Source organism: Rhipicephalus microplus, chromosome 4, assembly GCF_043290135.1.
Source record: "Rhipicephalus microplus isolate Deutch F79 chromosome 4, USDA_Rmic, whole genome shotgun sequence".
Lineage (NCBI taxonomy): Eukaryota > Metazoa > Arthropoda > Arachnida > Ixodida > Ixodidae > Rhipicephalus > Rhipicephalus microplus.
In genome coordinates, this window is record NC_134703.1 from 80,654,566 (window position 1) to 80,678,335 (window position 23,770).

General features: G+C 45.4%; 2 protein-coding genes across 3 annotated transcripts in view; one reads left to right on the forward strand and one right to left on the reverse strand.

Moving 5' to 3' along the window:
- LOC119172127 (facilitated trehalose transporter Tret1) overlaps positions 1-23,770 on the reverse strand; it is a 50,560-nt gene that overhangs the window by 21,696 nt on the left and 5,094 nt on the right. The window contains exon 1 of one of the 2 annotated variants that reach the window (XM_075893076.1): positions 11,630-11,814. The exons of the other annotated variant lie outside the window; for it this stretch is intronic. Within the exon in view, the coding sequence (XP_075749191.1) occupies positions 11,630-11,636 (7 nt within the window). The 5' untranslated portion in view covers positions 11,637-11,814. Of the gene's footprint in view, positions 1-11,629; positions 11,815-23,770 lie in introns of those variants that run through there. 2 annotated transcript variants of the gene reach the window in all.
- The window catches only part of LOC119172129 (uncharacterized), a 108,763-nt gene that overhangs the window by 4,085 nt on the left and 80,908 nt on the right, over positions 1-23,770 (forward strand). The window lies entirely within an intron of this gene.

Sequence of the window (23,770 nt, forward strand, 5' to 3'; positions counted from 1 at the left end):
CCTTCAGCCTGGCTGAGCTGCACACAGCCCTAACGAAGTTGAGAAGAAATACCAGCCCCGGAATAGACAGGATTGTCAACAAGCACTTATGCAACCTACCGCACCAGGCCACCACGGCTCTTCTCCGTTATTAGAACGACTGCTGGGATAAAGGAGAGCTACCTGCGGTATGGAAGCACTCGGAAATCACCATGATCCCTAAGCCTAACAAACCACTCGGCATCGAGAACCTACGCCCGATTTCTCTCACCTCGTGCGTGGGAAAGCTGTTCGAACACATGGTGCACGACCGCTTAACCCAGTACCTGGAAGATAGTGGACACCTACCGGACACCATGTTTGGCTTCAGGCAGCATCTTTCGACGCACGACGTGCTCTTACTACTCAAAGAAGACCTCCTTGATCACCTCACCCATCGAAGTAAGTACTCCATACTCGGAGTTGACGTCAAGGCGGCCTTCGATAACGTCAGCCACGACGCGATCCTCAACAACCTCGAAGGTGTTGGCTGCGGCATTAGAACCTACACGTATGTCAGAAACTTCCTGACAGACCGTACAGCAACTGTGGGCATATGCAACATCCGCAGCAAAAGCTTCCAACTACCGAAAAAAGGAACGCCGCAGGGTTCGGTCATCTCGCCGTTACTTTTCAATGTGACTATGATCAATCTGCCAAAAATTCTCGACAAAATACCTGATTTACGGCACGCGATCTACGCTGATGACATCACGCTCTGGACCAGGGCTTCGAACACTGGGAGACAAGAGACGTGCCTACAAACCGCCGTAGATGCTATCGAACGGTATCTCAGAGACTGCGGTCTCTACTGTGCCCCCGAGAAATCCGAGCACCTCGTCCTCAAAGTGAGAACAAGAGGCAGACCCCCTCTATACGACGAGACCGACCCTAGCGTAACGCTGAAAGGGACCTTAATTCCAAAAGTCGAGACCCTGCGAGTGCTTGGAGTTCACATCTACAAGGATGGATCGGGAGCTGCCACCATACCGAGACTCCAACGAACACTATCACAACTCACGCACCTCGTCAAGAGGATCGCGAATCAACGAAACGGACTCAAAGAGCATGACACTCTACGTATAATGCAAGCTCTGTTCACCAGCCGCATTACGTACGGCACGCCGTACCTAAAGTTGAAAACCGCTGAAATTGAAAAACTTAATATCATGATAAGAAAGGCCACTAAAGTTGCCCTGGGACTTCCGCCAATGGCCTCTACCACACGTCTCCTAAAGATGGGCGTCCACAACACGTGGCAAGAGCTCACTGAAGCGCATAGGAATAGTCAGCTGGAGAGGCTCAAGCTGACGCCTACGGGGAGGTCGGTGCTCCGGTACCTCAACTACAGCGACACGTTCATCGCCGATGCAGACCGGAAAAAGCGCATCCCGCTGTACATTAGAGAGTCGCTGTCCATCGCACCTATTCCACGCAACATGCATCCTACTTTCCACAAAAGTAGACGCGAGGCTAGAGCTAAAGCTATTCGACGAAAGTTCAAGCAAGACCCGGACGCCCGCTACACTGACGCAGCCAAGTATCCGCATAGAAACGCGTACGCTGTCAGCGTCGTCGATTCTCAAGGCCGAGAATTAGCGTCAGCCACGGTCAACGCACTCAATTCAGACGCTGCAGAAAAATCGGCGATCGCCCTAGCAACCACAACATGTACAGACGCCGCGGTGATTTTCACCGACTCACAAGCCGCCTGCAGGAATTTTGCTAAGGGCCGTATCTCAGCCAATGCCATCAATATTTTGAAACGGCGAAGCACTCCACTCCCATACACTTGTGTATTATGGGTGCCAGGACACGAGGGTCTGCAGGGAAATGAAGCGGCCCACGCCGCTGCCCGCGAGCACGTCAGCCGGGCTGCCCCCTGCCCACAGGACATTCGACCCGTCGTTGAAGAGACGGAAGTTGTTCAAAACACCTACTCGTCGTTACTCCAACATTACAGGCTGGAGCGATGAGTATACCCTCCACCACACCCAAAACTTACAAAAGAGGAAAGCGTAATACTGAGACGCCTGCAAAGCAGCACATACACACATGGGGCCCTAATGCACCTTCTCTACCCAACGAGATATAGCTCTATGTGTCCGCTTTGCAACGTACCGGACACCCTGGCGCACTTGCTTCTTGCATGCCAGTGTATTACCAGACGTAATTTGCAACAACACACGACTGATAACGAAGCAGGACGGACGAACGAACACCTAACCGAAACGTGGGAGGCGAAGCTCGCCCTCGAGGACCTGGAAGAGCAACAACAACTCGTCGCCAGGGCCAAGAGGGCAGTAGAAGCCAGAGGGTTCCTGGACTAAGGAGCCCTCCCACCTCACGGTGACATCGGGCATTGCTCGGAACACTGTTTCGAAATAAACGTTTACTTCTCTCTCTCTCAGTATACAGTCACCAATAATTGTGTTACATTACCTGTCAGATGTCGCAATGTTCTTCCTATCGCGTTCATCGTTTTTGCTGCACTGAAAGCAGGTGATATGGTTATTTTATGCGACTGTTCTTGTAAGGCTTGTTTGCTGAGAACGCTACAGGGGCGGGGGAATATGAAGTGATATAATCTGTGTTTAAATTTTGGGTGGGCTCACATGACTGTACTATGATGGGATTTCCGCTGAAATCGCTTTATGTTGCTACGGTATCTTTGTTCTGGATAAACTAGTGTGTTTCTGAGGAGTTTACGTCATGATTCGGCGCAATGAATGCCTGCACCCGTATGCCCTCAAAAGTCCAAGCTGTTTTCTCTACCTTGCATCCAGACAACAACGGCTATGTTAGGAGTAATGTGCACTAGAACGAGGCCTTGATCACTAATTTATGTGCCTACGGTGAAACGTGACTACTGTCTTACACAAGGAACAAAATATAGTCGAATAAAATATAAACAATGACCATGATAATAGGCAAAAAAAATTGGTCGGTGATTCTCTTTTATTTCACTACAATTGCTCCCGAGCTGACGACATTCCGTCAGGCTCTTGACTGCGGATAGAAATATCTACATCTCTCCTTTGATTATGCACCACGCTGTTCTGCATATTCTCTACTCAAAGACAAAACTTATTAAGGCAAAATGCTTGTATACCTCATCAATTGAAAAATCTGGCGTAGTTAGAGTCCAAAAGAATGGTAAAAAAACAACTAAAAATTTCTGACTCGAGTCAATCGAAAGACAGCTGTTACAAACACGATCCTACCCGAGTCCCACTGTCACGCCCATAATACACCCAGATTTTCATACGACAGACAAGTGCAGTCATTGCGACCCTATACAGGCCCCCCTAGAGCATATCCCTTAGGGACGGATGTCCAGGCGTTATTAACAATAGCCGTGATGCATGCAGCCTTATACAACGACAGGCTCTGCACGCACTGGGAGTCAGCGTTGCTCAGCTCAGACCTGAGCATGAAATCTCGACCGACCCGTGAGCCGAGAAAGCCGCCAAGGACCAGCAACCCTTGGCCAAAGCCTAGGTGGAATTCAGGCCCATCCTACCGATTCGCAGGGCACTCAATAAAGTTATTTCATCTGATCTCATAGAGGCACACAAACTTCATGAAGCCGAGGCAGCAAAAAAGACTCATTATCGAGTCCCAGAAGAGAAAGTGTTCACCTTAAAAATAGATTGAACTGTGATTTTGTATATGGGTCTTAATGAATTTCAAGCACTCATCAAGAAAAATATTCTTACACCGTGGTTTCAAGACGCGTTACATTCAAGGAACAAGGGTAGTGATATCCACACAGAAATTGATAACAAATTATAACGACGGCCCTTTGATGAGCTCTTAATAGCTTTGACGTAATTAGCAGTTACTGAAGGACGCAGTGATGGTGCCACAAGATGACTTGAAAGAACTCGTGGATCCAGCGATATCTGTCTTCATATATAAAGTGCAGCAGTACTATTTAATGGTAACAAGAAGAAGCAGCAGCACACGTACGATAAGATATTCATTATCCGTTGTGCTCAAAATCACGAGGATAATAGGGGATTGAAAGTACTGCAGAGCACGTAGACTGCCTAGCATATCGTATGCATGCGAAACTCTTTTCAATGTATGCAACTCGTTCTGGTGGAGGACTGTGTGCTTCGCGTTGAGAGTTTGCTTGCACTCATGCGGGGAAATATCCCTGTGCAGTGTTTTATTGTGCAGGGATCACGTTCGGGGACGCACAAAGTGACACTTGTTCTCAGGTATCTCATCTATTGTTGCCACTATTGTAGCCACAACAGCATGACGTCGCACGACGCTCACTCACTTCAGTGAAGTATAGTGGTTTCTCTTGAATTTAGGTGTGTGATAACATCGGGCATTGTTTACAAATATCTACATGGTCATGCAAGGAAAATATGCATGGCTTAGCCCATGAAGGCCCCTGCAAGAAGTACTGGTTGAAGTTTATTGAGATTTAATTAAATTAAGTAGAAAGCAGCCCGTGGAAATTTTCATACCGTTTCAATATTTTCGTCAGAAGTTATGATACTGTACTTTAGAAAGTATACGCTGGGCTTTCGACATAGCAATAGTAAAGCTGGTCTGATGCAAGAATGGACAGCACACTAAACCCTTGTCAACAGAATAACAAATTCATCTTGGCCTTTATGGAAGTGATTTAAGCACCAGCACTTTGTGGAAGCCGTAACGCCACGCTTTCTGCAACACCATTTCGATGTATTGTGGCAGACCTGTTTGTTTTACAAGCTCCTTATGACAATGTCCGTACGGATAGAGGGATAGCAAGCAGAACGGAAGCTGGTGATCTTTTGGTACTTCTGTGTGGTACAAGGCCCAGAGAGTGTCTTGCTATCAAGCGACTACAGGACAATCGTGAACGCGTAAAGAATCTGTTGAAACATTCAGTGCGTTGTCTGCGTCAATTTGTATCATCCAGATAAATAGGAGCCGGTATCACTTTTTCTCAGTGATAAAAATTTCATAGTTATTCCCAGCACTATCGCAGAGCTCAGTCTCTTTAATGTCATTGTTACAGATGCTGAACGGAGGTAAAAATGACACTTCTCTTTTTTTTCTTCTCAGTGGATGGCCTCGTAGTTTCAGAGCATACATACTGCACTGTGTTGTTGTTTGCCAGCATAGCAACTATGCTTTCGTATTTATCCGTTGCGAAACAAAACTTGTTTCCTAGATCAAAACAGAAACTGTATTTCCCACATTCCTTTCATTCCCCGTTTCTTTAATTTTTGGTAGAGGGCATCCAGTCATACCATCGTCAGGCCCCACCTCCTCCTGAGTTTTTATCTTAGGGTCAGAAGGGACAACAAAGACACTAATGGTCTCTTGTATTTCACAGCGGCATCTGATGCAGCTCGTCAGTCTCAGATAACGCAAAAAGAAAGAAAGGGGACCCTTATGTTTCGCCCTTAGGAGCTCAACGCGATTGCGATATCCTCTCCCTAATTCGTACTTCAAACACTTCGTGCATACTTTTTTATTTTATGATGTTATTCGACAAGTTTACACGTAATCAATAAACTTGAAAGTGGCTTGCGTCAGCGAAGCTTTCACATATGAGTGCATTCTGTGCAATAGGCAGCATGCTTCGAACCACAAGAATTTGTGCGCGTGAAATCTTTTCGATGTTACTATGCACCAACTACGTGGTCTAACGAGAATACGTGCAGTAACACATGTGCCTTTTCTAATGAGTGGACGGCTTTAAACCATGAAGGCGTTTGGGTAATCACAAGTTCTGACACCCAATTTCAATCTACGCTTGTGCCATGACATATTGCTGTGATATTACGTGTTATATTGTGAAGACTATACACAAAGCGCGTGTCGCGTTTGTAAAGAATGAACATGATTTTCACGGCATTTTCAAGCAGTGGAAGTTATTTTGGATATAAACCCCAAGAAAAAAATAAAGCAACACGGAACACGTGGCTGTGCAGCAGAACACCTGCTTGCCACAGGTGTTCGGTCCTTTGATCGATCCTTTGTTCGATCCTCACATGGACTAGAAAATGTTTATTATTTATTTTATTTGTATCGGTCTCGACTTTTCGGTCACGCACAAGATGATTTTTCGCTCACAACTAACGACCCCATGCTGACACCGATGCCGACGCTGACGCCAACACCGGAATTTCTGCGAAACGAGCTCTTAAACCCTATCGTGTTAAAATAGCTGGTTCAATCTCTGGGCGCCACCCGTCAAGAGGCACATGTCTGCACTTAAGAACTCCAATTTTGCCATGGAAAGCACAACCACAATTTATTACACCTCAGATCAAGTCTATGCTTTCTCTACACGGTGCTCCACAGGGATTATTTTGTTCCTGCTGAAGCACAAGGAATTCATATCCAACCAGTGTGAACTACAACCTGAGTTAAATTTAGAAAAAGAAGCACTGACCACGTACTTTTGACGGGTTTTTGTTCTTCTAGAGGTTAACGACTAATAGAAAAAAAAAACAGAGCCAGTATGCCAAGTTCGGATTATCTGCCTACAACCTCCAGCGTCCGAAATTCCGATGAGCAAAATCATAATATTCTCTTGTGTACTTTTTATTGCTCAAAAAGGAAGTGTACTCTGTAAAGTAAAATCTGCCTTAACGGGCTAATTTTGAAGTACAAGTGAGAATTATGCGTCAACATCGTTCATCGTCATTCAAGCAAGCTGTTAAATTGGCACAGTTTATTGCATATATTACGTATTCATCCGTTTTATATTTATTTTTGCTGCTAAGGTTCTCGTTGAGATTAAGTGGAGCGCAATTACCACATAGCACAATTTTTCCTTTCAGTCGAATTGACGTTTTAAAGCATCAAACGTGTCATAATTCACAGGAGAATAAACTAATTGTAGGAACACCCACGAACAGAATGAAAAAAACTGGAATGAACACAGTGTTATGATTAGTTCCCACCCAACTGCTTGTTTTTTGTAAGTGTTCGAGCCACAACTCTAACGTGGTGGTGATGGTGGTAGTCATAGGGGTTCTGACTTTGCAGTAGACGGGGTTAGCCTGGCTTACGTAGCAGAAAGCTGTTACGGCTGAGCATCTCCCAATCCGTAGGCATCGGTCACAACGGTTAAAAAAAGCCCAGTGTCGCGCAGGAAGGCCATCGGAAATAGTTGTACAGTGATCTTCATTGCTGCAGGCCCTTCAGGAAAGATGACATCTTCAAATGTGCGGCGCCAATTACAACCCCTTTGTATGCTGCTGAAAATCGCGTCTCTTTCGTTGCCTAAGTTCGGTCAAATTTAAATAAAACGGCTAATGTCGACGATGCGACTGCAGAAGGCCCAGAAAGGAGAAGCGCGTTGCCCAAGACAGTCTTGGATGACGAAGCTGAAGTGTACACTGAGTCACTTCACGTGTGGTACAACAGTGTCGCTTGTTATATAGCAAGTTTGTGGATCCCACATGCTTCATGTGGAATATTGTTGATAACCCTAAGTAATAGCGTATTACACCGTTGTCGATATGATAAGATTTAAAAGCACGTATTTTGCAACACCGGTCTGCAATTTGCGTGACAATAGCCTTTCCGTGGGGGATGGGATTCACTAAAACTTTGGAGCTCTTGCGGATCAGATGGTTAATGACCATCAAACGTTGCCTTTTGAATTATGATTTGGCTAGGCCACGGTGCAGTCGTTGTAGCGCCGACTTTGAATCCGTCAGTACTACTACACGCGCAGAACATGATTAATTTATAATAATGCAGTACTTTCACTACAGTCTTTACTTAAAAGGTGTACACAACTCGCTGTCTTTCTCATTCAAATTGTTTGGAGTTTTCGCACTGTATACAGTGCGATTAGAGCTTCTGGCAAGGCTCTACACTTTTCCTTCAGCCGACGTGTAGGATCTACGCTCGCCGAGAGGAGTTTCCGACTAAATTTGAGCGACCATAACAGGAGTATGAGTCCAGTATACATGCGTAAATAACAACGACGCAGCTGTACAGCGTGCGAAACAAAGTTAAAATATAAAGTTTACTTAAGAGTATTACATTGAATCCGAGCGGAAGATGACTGGCTCAGTGTGTTACCGTAAATGACTCGCCGTGGCTCTGCAAGTCGTTTTTTGAGTGCCGGTTAGTGAGAATACGTAGAGCTTATCTGTGACAGACAAAGCTTCGCGTATAGCGCACTAAGATGCCACTTTCGTCAAAACTTTGGCCCGAGAAGTCGTCTATCGGGGATCGATTTTGCGTTTTTGGTTTATATCTGCTGGCTTTTGCTGCGCGCAACCCGCCAGCGACACGGACATTGCTTCACTTTTAACTACACAGAGGCCGTCAACGAGGGGTGATCAATCGTTCAAGCTCGAACAGCCGTTTCTTGCAAGCTCTAGATCGCTGTCGTCGTTTGACTTTTAGAGAGGGCGTGTCAAATGCTACGTGACGTCACGATTGACGTAAGCAGCGAAATTGTACCAAAGATGAAACTAAAGTACGCGCTTCATCTCTAAACGTTCACAACTCTAGCCGCTTTATTTGGCAGTGAAGGCTCTGAATATCGCAGTAAAGCTAGTCTTGAGCTCTCATACTAAATACGAATCGCTATCGAGTTCTATATGTTTAAATTATTATAACACTAACTTCACATTGATTATTTGCTATAGGCAGATCTGCACACCCCAGTGCAAAAACAAACAACGGGAGGAAGGAACAGAACGACGGCGAGTGTATTGTTGTCACAGTTTGTGTTCCTTTCGTCCACTTCGAGTGTCTATTACTATAGTGTGCCAGATTTATGAACCAAGAAGCCCAACTCGTGCTTTTAGATTTGCAAGAGGGAACAGTGAAAGGAAGACACTTGAGAAGCATGGACTGCTGGGTGAGTTACGCGAAGAACAATAGCTCAGAAGGTGGAAAGCTAAACACAGCTCGCCCTAAGAACTAAGATATGTTAAGATAAGTTAAAGTAAATATATGATGAACTATACAACTTTTTAACTCACCTGTGCGCACAGATAGGTCAAATAAGTAGGAAATATTAGTGGCATTTATTATGTCCGAAAGCACAACTAAGTTTGTAGATGAATATTTCACAACTTATTGGTTCACACGTAGTCATCATTAGCTCAAATAGTCCGATGTCTTGTATACTTGGGACGAAGGTTGTCTACAGCTTTTCGATGTCACGAAGACGCAAACAGACGGGCATCTAGTAGATGTGGAGGACCGTTGGCAATGTAACCCCATTGATAGGAATGACCACGTGTGCTGCTTCACAGGTTTCCCACAAGCTGACCGACGCCAATCACTTGAAATTGTGACGAGGATCCAGCTTATTAAATTTACGATTCCGCATGCACCAAAGTATTTTAGGTTTGACAAAAGTAATGATGGAAGTATTATAGGCCGACGCTCCTATAGCCGGAGTCCTTCCACTGTCAGAGTCGGCGACTGCTTACCCGGCGAGAGCCCAGTCCCTCGGCCTTGGGTTGCGGGACGGGCCCAGCTTGGGCTTTGAGGGAAGCCCGAGAGCGTAGAACTAGTTTGCCATTACTTAGTACATGTTGAAGCATATCCCGGCAGGGCAGTCGCCCTCTTCGTCGCCCTCTTCCACACACTTCGTCGCCCTCTTCCACAAGTCGCCCTCTTCCACACGTCCCACAAAAGGCATTTCTGTTTATCAGGCACTTATCAATGGAATTCTGAGGTACTCTCTCTCTATGAACAAAAAATTGGGAGATCCCACGTACAGTGGGAATTGATGATATGCGAAGCACGAATGAGAAATGTTTATATGTCACTTCAAGATCAGCACAACGGTAAACGATGCCGTACATGACTTCCGTGTCAGGATAATCCTGTTTGCACCAGTCACATATTTCGTCATGCATTGACGTCTCGTAACACCAAATTTAGTATATGTGGAGCTAGCAAAACGGTCGCGATTACGCTATGAGCGTGGTATGTTGTCATGTTCTTACATGACACGTGTGTCAGGATTATCATGTTTGCACCAGTCATATATTTCGTCATCCATTTACGTTTCGTAACACCAAATTTGGTATATGTGGGCAAGAAAAACGGCCACGAGCGCATCATGAACGGCCCAATATACATTAATTTAGCATTGACGCGCGCGCATGCTGGGCACAGCCACGCTGCGTTAGCAGAACGCGAGCACTCTATATATAGTCTGACACCAGGCGCGACCAGCGTCCGTCGGCGCGGCCCGAAGGCAACTGGCGCGAAATATGACAAACTGCATTTCGCACCAATGCGTTACCCAGACAACACTACGTCTCCCTTTTTTCGTGACGGAGGGACGCCGGATGCGCTGAGACGCGCATGCGTGAAAGCAACGCCGCGTGGCGCGCACCTGCGAGTATATGGCAGGACCGGCGCCTGGCGTCGCAACGCCGGTGTGCACGCGCACTGCGTCACGTCGAAATGTATTGGCGCCTTGACTGTGGCATGTAGTCATGTTATCACATGACACGCATCTCATGATTATCATGTTTGACCAGTCACGTGCGTTGGTCATCCATTGGCGTCACGTAATACCAAATTTGGCATATATGACGCTAGCGAAACGGCCGCGAGCGCATCATCAGTGTGCCCTGTAGTCATGTTGTTACATTACATCAGGATTATTATGCTTGGATGTGTCATTTAGGTATGTCGCCCATTCGCGTCGCGTAATACCGAGTTTGGTACATGGGAAGTAGGCGAAACGGCCGCGAGCGCATCATGAGCATCGCATGTAGTCATGTTGTTACATGGCACGCATTTCATGATTATCATGTTTGCACCAGTGACATACCTTCGTCATCTATTTTCGTACTGTGATACCAATTTTGGTATACGTGACACTAGCGAAACGGCCGCAAGTGCATCATGAGCGTGGCATGTAGTCATGTTGTTACGTGACACGCATGTCATGAATTTCATGTTAGGGTCTGTCGCTTGTGTTTGCCATGCAATAATGTAATACAATACCAGTATTGCAACATGCCATGTGAACCAAATTACCGCAAGGTTTGCAGGACCATGAAATGTAAATCATGACACTCATGACATACGTCTCATGATTTTCATGTTATGACTAGTCAATTATGTTTTTCATACAGTCCAGTTATGCCACACCAAGTTTGGTATCGATGCCATTATTGAAACGGCCAGTGGAGGATAAAGTCGTAGGCGGATAGATAGATAGATAGATAGATAGATAGATAGATAGATAGATAGATAGATAGATAGATAGATAGATACGTTCAAAGTCGCCGTAGTTTGCTGCTCAGAAATGCTTCGCATTTAAAATAGGTCAACGACTGATTAGGCACCGGCCTACCAGCCCACAGTGAAGACTTGATACATACGTGGATACGCCTATCCGGCAAAATCACCACAAACAACGCATACTGAGCTAGTGCTCAGAAGAGCTGCATCGGACCTGCGTAGTTAGCACATTGCGTCGTTTTGCAATTTTAAGCTATTATTCCAGTTTTTTAATGTAAAGGATATGGTTTATATAGTAAAAGGATAACTATGTGAGCTAACTCTTGCATAGTTATTTACAAATTTGAGTGCAGATCAAAAGTGCAGGACAAAGAATACTAAGAACTGAATGCTTGCCATATTCACTCACCTCTCATAATCCTGCGTTCTCCTGCTGGCACAGTATGATGAGCTTTGTATCAGCTGATTTGCCTTTTGTGGATTATCATTTGTTTTTCACAGTTTCATTTGTGAATAAACACTTCTGCGGTATTGAAGGTTTGTGAATTCAGCCTGAGGAATTCACTGAAGCACCGTCGAGGAAGAGAAGAAAGAAACAGATGGAACGACATGGCAGTCAGCCATTTAGGCCAATGTGGGACGCACAGTTTTTTGCGGTGACCGTCTTCGTGGTAGGGTAGCAGCCTCCAAGGTCAAGAAGGATATGAACTGCCTTGACTTCCGTATCAAATAACGACCGGATAACTTCACTCGCGTAATAACGAAGTGCAGAGTTTTAGAAGGTGCCTGTGATAAGTTAACTACGGTTAGCATCTTTGGAGCCCGGCACCCGCCGGCTGGTTGCCGTATCTTAATTTATCTCTTTGAGAAGTAGCGACTGGGTGTTCGGTTGCTTGCAGTTTTCTTGGTTGAAAGTGTAGCATCCTCTTTATCGCCTTTCATGGTCATCTACATTTTTCTAGCCGCAGAACCGCGCCTCTTGCGCAGCTTATGCTGACAGCTTGAGGGCCGTGCAATAGTCGGAACGCGCTCACACGACAGGCGGTACAGACGCCGCAGACGCCGCCGCCCCGCTTCGACAGTTCAGAATAAAGTGGCGAGATCGGAACGGCCAAGTCGGCACCCTACGCGTCGCCTTAAGTCTCTCTCGCTACACACGTATAGACAATGTAAATCAACAAGTCCCAATTAAAGGTTGAGAACGAGAAATTGTTGAGCGAAACGAGTTTGCGTTAGTTTCAGAAGCGCTATAGTGAACTCTGATGTAATAGCTAAACTTACAGAAACATTCGTAGTTCTTCGTCACTTTGCACGACAATGATTTATCAAATGATTATTATAATTATATTATGTAGAATATGAAAAGGTATAGGCTATGTTAGAGCCGGCTATCGCAACGTCATGGCAGTAGTTAACCCACAAACAAAAAATTAGGAACAAAAGAAGAAAAAAAGACTAATCAGAGGCACTATGTACATACTATATATATTATAGGGCTTATCAAAAGTTCTGTCGTCGCCACAGTGTGTTTGAAATTTTGGGGTTGCGGTGGTCGGAATACACACGGGTTGGATAACGTTGGCGATTGACGTGATAGCGGCGAAGTTTTCAAAGCAGTCTATTGATCCCAAGAAAGCCATGGCGAGTCAAGAAGCAAATAACCGAAAACCATTCAGAATTACATTTTCGCTGAGCACCTGATGCCTAGCTCCAGACCATTAATGCCAAAGAGAGGAGATTTCTTTTTAACTTTATTGCAGCAAGACCACCAATTTGTCATTTTAAAAATCATTTTTTCTCAAAACGTTACATACCAGCCACGTTTGTGTAGTGGTTATGTGGCTCGACTGCTCATCGTGGCTTTGAATCCAAGCCGTCACAGCTGCATTTTAGATGCATTCAATATGCGTGAGGACCGCATCCTAAGATTTAGGTATACGCGTAAGAGAACACCAGATGAGCCGAATTATCCGGAGCGCTCCACTGCGGTATCCCTCTTAATCACTTCGTGGTTTTAGGACGTACAACAACAACAACAACAACAACAACAACAACAACAACAACAACAACAACAACAACAACAACAACAACAACAACAACAACAACAACAACAACAACAACAACAACAACAACAACAACAACAACAACAACAACAACAACAACAACAACAACAACAACAACAACAACAATAAAATTTCCTCAAAATGTTGCATACCAGCCATGTTTGTGTAGTGGTTATGTGACTTGACTGCTTATAGTGGGTATGAATCCAAATACTACTACTAATAATAACATTATTATTATTATTATTATTATTATTATTTTATTAAGAAGAGGTAATTGTCTCGGTGTGTGAATTTTGGGCTTACAGCGTGGTTGATCGATCTCCTCGATGCCACAGTCCCTTGCAGTTGCCTTAGCAACACCCAACAACCTAACTATGGCGTTGTCACAAAGTATAGGCAGATTCCACGATGAAAAATTCCTCGCCTCTTTCCGTTTATTGCATCATGTAGTGCGCGCAAACACGCACGAAGAGTTGAAACACGTACGCAAGCTATCCTAGTCGATGGCGAAATGTGCACGAAGCAGCCGTTTTAAAATCGCTCATAGCTGAAGATGACAGGCTGGAAAATTATGTAATTAACCACAAATAAATGTCCGATGTCTGGGAAACACGGCTTAATTGCGTTCTCTGGGATTAGTCCCCGTATCCTGGAAAGATACGCTCACGCCAGCCAATGTACCTCTATTAAAGCAAATCCCTAATGATGAATACAATAGCTTGCGTAAAAAAGTGATTTTAGCTTATTGACGGATCCATAGGGAGTGGGGGGGCAGTAGAGGCAATCACCCCTCTCCTCCCAAAACCCCTGTAACCCGCCCCCCCCCAATTCAGCACTTGCATTCCACCTCTTATCACCAATTAGGACATTGTAGTGAAAGAACTGTGAACACACGTTAACAGTATTTATGCTATGAAGGTGTCTTTCTGCTCGTGAAAAGAAAAAAAAATCATGATCACACCTACCTCTTCGGTGTTACATTTGGTGACCCCCCCCCCCCCCTTCTTGATTGGAGTGGCTGGATCCTACACTGTCCAAACCGATTCAAACGGAATGCAAAAGTGTTCTTGCCACTGCTCCATAGTTCTCGCACGTCTGGTACACTTATTCCGCCACACTTTAAGCAGGCATGAGTAGTCTAACAATAGAAGATTTGCATTCAGTTCTTACCTCTCTGCATAAGAAACAGACGCATTCCTTCTCGTATCTAATGCCAACGCGCTGAAAAGAAGCCTATGAGTAATGTAGTGAAATATCGCCAGTGTTCACTTCAGCACTGCTCCAGGAATTCGAAAGAATTGTTTCCCTACTGACGCATCCTGTTTTTCTCACTGCATTTGGTCGGGAAGAAAAAATGTACGACGCAAATATTTTTTATAACACTGCGTACGAAGAATGATGGAAAATGCAGGCGCGAGCTTCGTTGTTTGAAGTCTTACTTGCCGAGAGCAGGTTTTGCGCATTCCTTAGAGAGAAAGATGAAGCCCCGCCGCGGTGGTCTAGTGGCTAAGGTACTCGGCTGCTGACCCGCACGTCGCGGGTTCAAATCCCGGCGGCGGCGGCTGCATTTCCGATGGAGGCGGAAATGTTGTAGGCCCGTGTACTCAGATTCGGGTGCACGTTAAAGAACCCCAGGTGGTCGAAATTTCCGGAGCCCTCCACTACGGCGTCTCTCATAATCATATGGTGGTTTTGGGACGTTAAACCCCACATATCAATCAGAGAGAAAGATGAATACAGGGGAGTCTCCCGTTCGCTACCCCGTATTTTCTGCCTTTGGGAAGTGTAAATGGTGTGCGAAAAAAGGTAAAGAGATGAAGAGACTGTAACGACGACACTATATATGAAGCCATGACAATGGCAACGACCGCTACATTGCCGCTGAACAGTCACAATCTGTCACTCCGCCCGGTTTGCCGAAGCATTCCATGCAAGCAACAAAAGGCTTCATCGGCGAGAACTGTCAGACACGCGTAAAAGGAGTGTATCACCACGGGCAAAAATGATCAATTCGTTCGCATCGAGGCCAGTTCTCATTTTGATTTCTTGATTCTCGGAACACGCGCATGCATAACAAACGCAACGTGATTCACCACCAGCATGCTTCTCCCGCGACGTAAAGCCGGTTGTCACGATAAGATTATTGAGCGAGGCGTGATGAGCGCGACATGCGCTGAACTCGTCGCGTGTTGCGATTCACGGCTGAAGTCGGGTGATCAGGCGACGCTGCAGTGCGTGGGAGAGAGCTACAGGCGAGGCCAGACCGAAGACGGAGTGCCGCACAAACGAAGTTCTCTCGTATACCCAACAGTGACTGCGCTCGCCCGCATTGTATTCGCTATAGAGCGTCAGGATGTCGGCGCGTCGCCAAGCGGTGCGTCAGCTTACTCTGGTTTAAACCCGTTCGCGCTGGTTTCACGCCATCCCCGATCGTCGCCCCGCCGTAACCGCCTGGCTCACGCTTGCTTATCGCAGCTCTCTCTCTCTTGCGGCGGCATACCCAAAAGAGCTGCTAAATGATCCCCGCATCCGTTTGAACGTTCTCAGTTACGGCCCGCGAAGGCTGTATTTGGTTGCCTTATAGAATTCCTCCCGACGTGCGCGCCACGACAGGCACGTAATATGTCCGAGTGACAAGTATGAAGTGGGTTGACAGTGTCAGTACATGGTTCACGTACGATGTAGCCACCCACATTGTAAAACTGTAGTACTTGTGAAGTATTAACAAAAACTAATTCAGCGTCTAGACACCTCAGAAATCTAAATCAGGTGCTGTTAAAATCAGAATGAGAAGCCTTTAGTGGTTATAAATCATGGCACGCGCAAACCTCCTTTATGCCTTCATTTAGGACGACCCGAAGGTGAAAACGATATTCTTCCGCAACAAAGTGTGGTCGAATGAAGACAATTGTCTGCGTATCCTGCTATATATAGAGTCGCTGACAGATTTCATGGTCGCGCAGTACTATTTCTTATTCACGACTAGCTCAAAGATGCTTTAATTAACTTGCCTGCAAGAGTACCACCAATCTATTCTAATTACATGGCAGAAAAAAAAACGTTAATTATTTTGCTATGACATTATTGACTGTAGATATGCGAGGGTGCTTGTTCTGACTTGCTCTGTCTACAGCTAACGCATATTATGGCGCATACCAAACAATATTAAACAAAGTTGGAATTAATGAAATGAACATTTACATAGAGAGGACATAGCATGAAAAATGCTTTGTTTTTTTACTTGTTTTTTATTGAACGAATGTCTGGCATTTCATTGCTAGGAATATGCTCCACATGTGGGCAACGTGATGGTGAGTCTGTTGAAAAACAATGTGGAAATATATGAGCGCACAAGGTTGAGAGAAAGGCACTTGACAGGAAAGACGCTCCCTGCTTCCTGTCAAGCGTCTTTCCTGTCACGTGCTTTTCCTTCTACCTTGTGCGCTCATATATTTCCACATTATGTTGAACGTTTTTCTGGTCAAGTGCTTTTCCTTCTACCTTCTGCGCTCATATATTTCCACATTATGTTGTACCAACTGGCCCAGCATTCCACTTTAATGTTGAAAACTAGTTGCTAAATTTCAAATGGGCAATGTGCACACTTGTCTTTGCATATATTATACACTTAATTTTGAACGTAACACAATGACGCGTGTCTCAGTACATCTTTTGTTTTTTTTTCAATTCTTTAAACGTTTTTTTTTTGTTAAAACAGCAGGCAACTGTACGCAAGTATCTAGTTTCCTGTTTGTCGATGTATACCGAAAGAAACATCGTTCAGCTCTGCCTACACTAAGGGCATTTTTCAGGAGACGTCTGATTGCTGGAGATGAAGGATACATAACGTAAGATAATCATGCGCAGATGTCTAGGACATTGTTGCAAAGTTTAGAAAATGTTCTCCCGATAGAAAAATAGGGAGTGATAACATGCAGAAAACAATGGTCTGGTTATCGGCGTGGGCACAAAAGGTTGGCACAGTTGTCCAACATTTGAAAACAACAAATCGGCACCTTTATCTTTGGAAAGCTACAACGAAGGTCACAGTGGTTACGAACAACTTTGAACCGAAGGTAATAAGTGAAGAAAATACGTAATTAATTAGTATTGGTATACAATTTTTGGTTTCGCGACATTGAAAACTTTATGGATGCATAAAGTGAGGTTCTGGACCACGCAAGACAGATGTGTTTGAAGATGCAATGATGGATGCGCAAACGCTTGAGGCTCTTTTAGTCAGATTTAGGGATACGTTAAGGAACCCCAGGTGGTTAATATTTTCAGAGCCCTCCACTACGGTGTCTCTCATATTCATATTGTGGTTTTGGGACGTTAAACCACAACATATGAAGAAGAATTAGACCACCCTTAATAGAACTAATAAGAGAATAAGGAGGATCGTTAAGCAAGTAAAAAAAAAATATGTGGGAAGCTTGTGCAAGTGTTGCAAGGCAATGCTAACAGGGGTATGTGGCTGACTTTTAATCTGTTGGTTTCTACAAACTCGAGTAAGTTTGTTGCTAGGTTTGACTAGGCATTGCAAGAAATGTCTATGTGGTGCCTCGAACTATACTGCTAGGCGAAGCGTTGTCATGGCTACGTCGAATGAATGATTAGTTATAATGTTCTCAATTATCTTGCATTTTGAAGTATTTAACAATAAGGTCTCAATTAACAAAATATTAGCAGTGTAATACTTGGCATGACCATAATTAGTAAGATTTCAATAATCATTACCTTAGTATACTACCACCAGTAAGGTGTAAATTAACGATGAACCTTGGCTAAACCCAATTAACGAAGTCCTAAGATGAAAAAATTGGCCCCGTATCATCATGTTACACTGCAAATGTAATATAAAGACAATAGTCTTGCCTTGATAGTTATAGCGCGAGAACCGAACGACGACAAAGAGACAAGAAGGAGATGAGCGCTCGTATCCTTCTTGTCTTTTTGTCGTCGTTCTGTTCTTGGGCTATAACTATCGTCATGCCATATTAACTAGCTCAAACTGCCGCACTTTCGAGATAGTTTTGCGCCTGGAGAGAGTGAACAAAACGTTTATTTGATGTTCTGCGCAAGAAAATAGATGAACCTGGAGGCGCTGCGTTTGAGTGCCTCGAGCATGCAGCGGAGGCGAACGAGCACATCAAGTCACGTCACACGTGAGACATGAGCGCTATCTGGCAGTTATCTTGGAAAACGAAGCGCGGCGGCGTGCGCACCTGTCTCGGAGGCGATAAGGTGTAGAACACAAGGCGACGGGTAAGTGCCACCACCATGTCGTCTTAGCAAAGCGTTGGAAATACTTGCCTTTTCGTGCAAGTATGACATTGTCAGCGCTGTGTCATAAACGCTATGGTATTTAGAATTACTTATGTATGCTTTTTCCAGTAAAAAGACACAGATACAGATATTGACGTGTTGTTATAGTGCCTCAGACATGCACAATAATTGCTTTTTAATTGACGATCGTACAACTATGAACGCGGAACCTTGAGCAATATTGGTGGGCGCTGCGGATGGGGTCGGCCATTTGGAGTATCGTTAATGGTGGACAAACAGACAAATGTACAGACAGACAGACAGACAGACAGACAGACAGACAGACAGACAGACAGACAGACAGACAGACAGACCAAAATTTTTCCGTCGAAGGTTCCCAAGAAAGACTATCGTCTTTAAAAGTGAAGAAAGAGAGAGAGAGAGAGCACCAACCATGCGACGCGCTAGAACTTTGAGATCGATCATGATGATAGTTTTCGTTCAGTCTGCCCGTCAAAACATTGATTAAAAAAAAAGCTCGACTGCATAAACAAACATCACAACAGCAAGTTGCACTTGGTAATAGTAAAGTCCAAATCACCTACTTTACTGGATTTAAGAATTCTTAACGCACCATCGTTCGTTATGTCAGAAAAAAAACTGCAAAGTACATGAACTCGGGTTGAAGGGTTATGAGCGGATGTTGTCCATGTATCAGGTAGTGTGTATGCATCCGGCGAAGCACGCTGTCTACCCACAGCATTCCGGTCATATGCGAAGCACTTGTGCACGTGCTCGAGTCACGTATCTGCCGTCAATAAAGGACAACGTTCTCAAGTAGCGACGGAATCAAAGAGCATGGCCGATAGCACGTACGTGCCCGCCATTACGTGTTATCTCGTGCGCAGCAAACATCGGATGCCTTGAGACGCAAGAAACCCAAATAAGATAAAGCAGCGACACACTGGTTCCATGTCTTATCGAACAGCCGATAGGTTTCTGGAATTTCCTGGTGAAGTATATGATGCTCGAAAGAGGTCATAGACACCACGACAGCGAGTTATTCCGGCTTAGTTACAGAGGTTTTTCGTGAGGTCAAGTTTTGGAAACAAGAGACGAAGCATCATACTCTCCTACACAAAATTTTGGGAGAAGGCAGGCACAGGCGCGAGCCCTACTCAGTACTGCCACTGCTATGAAGGATCACGTGGCATTCGTAGATGCAGCGCAGTACGGTTACTCGGATCACTTTGCGTCGATTGTAAACACACTTGAAGGCGACCATATGACGTCACTGACTTTGTTACACGCGAACACCGATAACGCTGAACAGCTCGTGATGATTGATTGATTGATCGATCTGTGGGGTTTAACGTCCTAAAATCACCATATTATTATGAGAGATTGATTGATTGATATGTGGGGTTTAACGTCCCAAAACCAACAGTTGATTATGAGAGACGCCGTAGTGGAGGGCTCCGGAAATTTCGACCACCTGGGGTTCTTTAACGTGCACCCAAATCTGAGCACACGGGCCTACAACATTTCCGCCTCCATCGGAAATGCAGCCGCCGCAGCTGAGATTCAAACCCGCGACCTGCGGGTCAGCAGCCGAGTACCTTAGCCACTAGACTACCACGGCGGGGCATCATTATGAGAGACGCCGTAGTGAAAGGATCCGGAAATTTCGGTCACCTGGGGTTTTTTAACGTGCCCCCAAATCTGAGTACACGGGCCTACAACATTTCCGCCTCCATCGGAAATGCAGCCGCCGCAGCCGGGAATTGAACCCACGACCTGCGGGTGAGCAGCCGAGTACCTTAGCCACTAGATCACCGCGGCGGGGCTACTGAACAGGTCATGGTAGCACTAGCTGTCGCTACCACCAAGCGCACAGCTATCTACACAGACTCGCGATCAACCACCCAAGCCTTTATTACGGGTTCAGCATGCCAGGAAGCTGCTCGTGTTCTCTCTGCTGGCAGTTTTACAGACAAAAAGCTCATTATCTCGTTACCGGCACGCGCTGACCGACACGTACATGGAACTATCCTTAATTCCAACGAGCTGGCACACTCCCGGGCGTGAGGTCTAACATTTCACGCCTGGAAGAACCACTCGGAGGCTGAGGACACGCTTTGGTATTATCGAGATCCGCTCCTAACTTTTCACGAAATTTGCAAGAATTATCAATTGGATCAGCAGAGGTTCCCCCTCTCGCATCTAACTCTAAACAGAGCTCTGTCTGTCACGTTATGTCAACAACAAACTGAAGCATACGCTTATCCCCTTAAATGTTCTAAATAGATGGACGGTATAGAGCCAGGCTGCCCTCGCTACATGTGGTAACCCGCGTTGCACTTTGCAACACATGCTGTGGCAATGTCCTGCCTTGCGCGAGAGCCCCGGTCTCCCTCAACGGAGGAGGGCTGTCTCTTCCTTCCCACAAGCAACGAGGAGGAAGGCCAGCTACGGGCTATCCATAGAGCCCATGACAAAGCTGAGTAGATGCATCTACCCATCCCGTTGTGGGTGCGGCCCACAGATGTCGCCCTCGAAGGGGGAATTGAGCGTCCTCTCCGGATCAAATAAAGTTTTTTGCCTGCCTGCCTGTCTCCTAGACCATCCGTGAATGATGTTACTAACTTCCACCCATCTTTCTTTTTTAAATTTTGAGGCAATAAATTGCAAATGATACTCCTCCCGAATTGGTTCAGCTACCGGTGATCAGCCTGGATGTGGTTAATTCGTATTCTTGCGATTAACATTTATAAGCGTTGGTACTAATTCGATGTCGATCATCACAGATGACGAAAGGCCCGTAGTAAATGTGTTTTTGAATACTGCATCATTTAGAATACTGCAAATATAAGACGTGGCATCGAAACGTGGAGGTTTCTCGTTTTCAGTCTTGTGTTTAGGTAAACGAGGATGTTGTTACTGCAACGAATGGTAGGACACGGTAATGCTCCACTCGTAGAAGGAGCTACTGCTGCCAGCATGCAGCCGTTTTTTATGTGTTATAATGAGTTTAATTCATTAGTTACCTGTACACATGGTCTCTCGAGATCTCGTGTGGTTTTAAAACACCACGCCATGTCAAAGTACGCTAGGTTTCTTTATATCTCACAATGTGACGCTACTTCTCGCTAATGTTTAATTCACACTTGAGAAGCGAAGCGAAAACGAAAACTCCAGAGCGGCGGGAAAACCACGTCCGCACGCGAAAAAAAAAAAAACAAAAAACGTTTACATTCGTTGTTTTTTTCGTGAAGCCGTGAACATGTTAGGGCGAACACATGCGCACATGTTCAACAGCGGTGTCAGCGCCACGTAACACCCATAATAAGAAACATCCAACATGCGCCAAATGTGCTCTGTGGAACTCTCTTACCACAACGCGCACTACGTCATGGATACGCTTGTTCGTCGTCTGCTAGGTCGGCTAAGCTGGCGCATCCTGCATATAAAGGTGAATATAGATTCATTTCAACTATTTAAGGAATAAAACTGCAAAGAACAAAATAACTTAGAATGCAGGATGCCTCACATTAGCAGACAAATATGCGGCTAGAAGACCACGGACAAGCGTATCCATGACGTGGTGCGTGCGATGGAAAGAGTGCATCGCCGTGCGCATGCACAGAAAGTGCAATGCTTTCATTGGCGGCTGTTACGCGGCTCCGACAGTGCCATCGGTTACGCGCTCGCACGTTGACCTTGACAGTGCTGACCAGTGTAAGCACATCCTACCGCCGACTTGGGAACTTGGAGAATTCATTCCACTCATTCCACTTTGCACGTTTCCTGAGCAAGAAATGTCGTACCGTATTCTAGTTATGCATGCAAAGCACTAAATAGAAACAGCCTGCATCTTTTCAAACGTTACTTCGGGAGATATGCCGGCCAAAACGACACGAGTGGAAACACCGGCAACGGCGGCGGTGGATTCAGCCGGCTGTGCGAAAGCGAGACCGGTAGGGGCATGCCAACTCACTATTGCGGAACCTTCTTCCCGTATTCTGGGCGATCGTAATCCAAACTAGGCTCTCGATGTACGCGTCCTTGTCGAGGCCGTGAGCTTTGGCCCGGGTAGCTTGCAATTGCGAGTATGCGAAGCGTGCGAGTGACCTCCGACGCATTTGCCACCATGTTGAGTTTGCGGCCGATTGTTTACATCACGGGGTTTGAACAAGTGCTGCCAAAGCAGTGAGGCGGAAAGGCGATCATCTATCGCAGATGAAAAAAAAAAACAAATGAACTTAGACTGATTTTTCTGCGTCGAACTCGCGGCGTGATTTCCCGGCTGCCAAGGCGGCGAAGCGACTGAATTTCCGGTGTGCTTTGCTGCTTTCGTTCCCTTCAATGCCAAGTGTGAACGCCCCTTAAATCACACTGCATCTAATGAAGCATAGCCGGATTTCGGCTCTCCGAAGAAATAACGTAAAGCCGCAAGACGCGAACGGGCTATATGAGTTTGTAAAGAAGAATGATGATTGAGGCTACAGCCTATAGACTTCTATTATGGGATACCAGCAAGCCGCCCGAAAAAAAAAAAGACATGCAAATATCGGCACTAGTCTTATCAAAAGCACTTCAATACGAGTCGTATATGACGCAGCAGTTTTATTTGGCACCAAGGCAGCTCTCTCTCAATATAAAAAGGAAGAATGAATACTTACCTATACGTGTGATAACTAAATGTGATTCCTACATAACTACGCAGAAAAACTACATGAAGTATCGAAATAAGACCATCACAAAATATATACGGTATAGAAAGCTCCGTTGGCCCTACAAGGCAAGCACTTCTAGAATCTGAGGTATATCCAGAACGGGACAGAAACGAAGAAGGCACATAACACATACACAGTGCTGCGTATGTGTTCTGGGTCTTCTTCTCTGTCCCGTCCTGGATGCGCTATACTTCGGATTCTATGGGTAACCAACAAGCCCGCCGTGCAACTTCTAGAATGCTTTCTCCGAATTTCTTGTTTGCTGTGTCTGTTTCATCCGAGTCTCACTACTAAAGAATCTCGGCTGCGGCGGCTGCATTTTCGATGGAGGCGAAACTGCTGTATGCCCGTGTGCTCAGACTTGGGTGCACGTTTAAGAACCCCAGGTGGTCGAAATTTATGGAGCCCTCCACTAGGGCCTCTCTCATAATCATACGGTGGTTTTGGGACGTTAAACCCCAGAAATCAATCAATCAATCA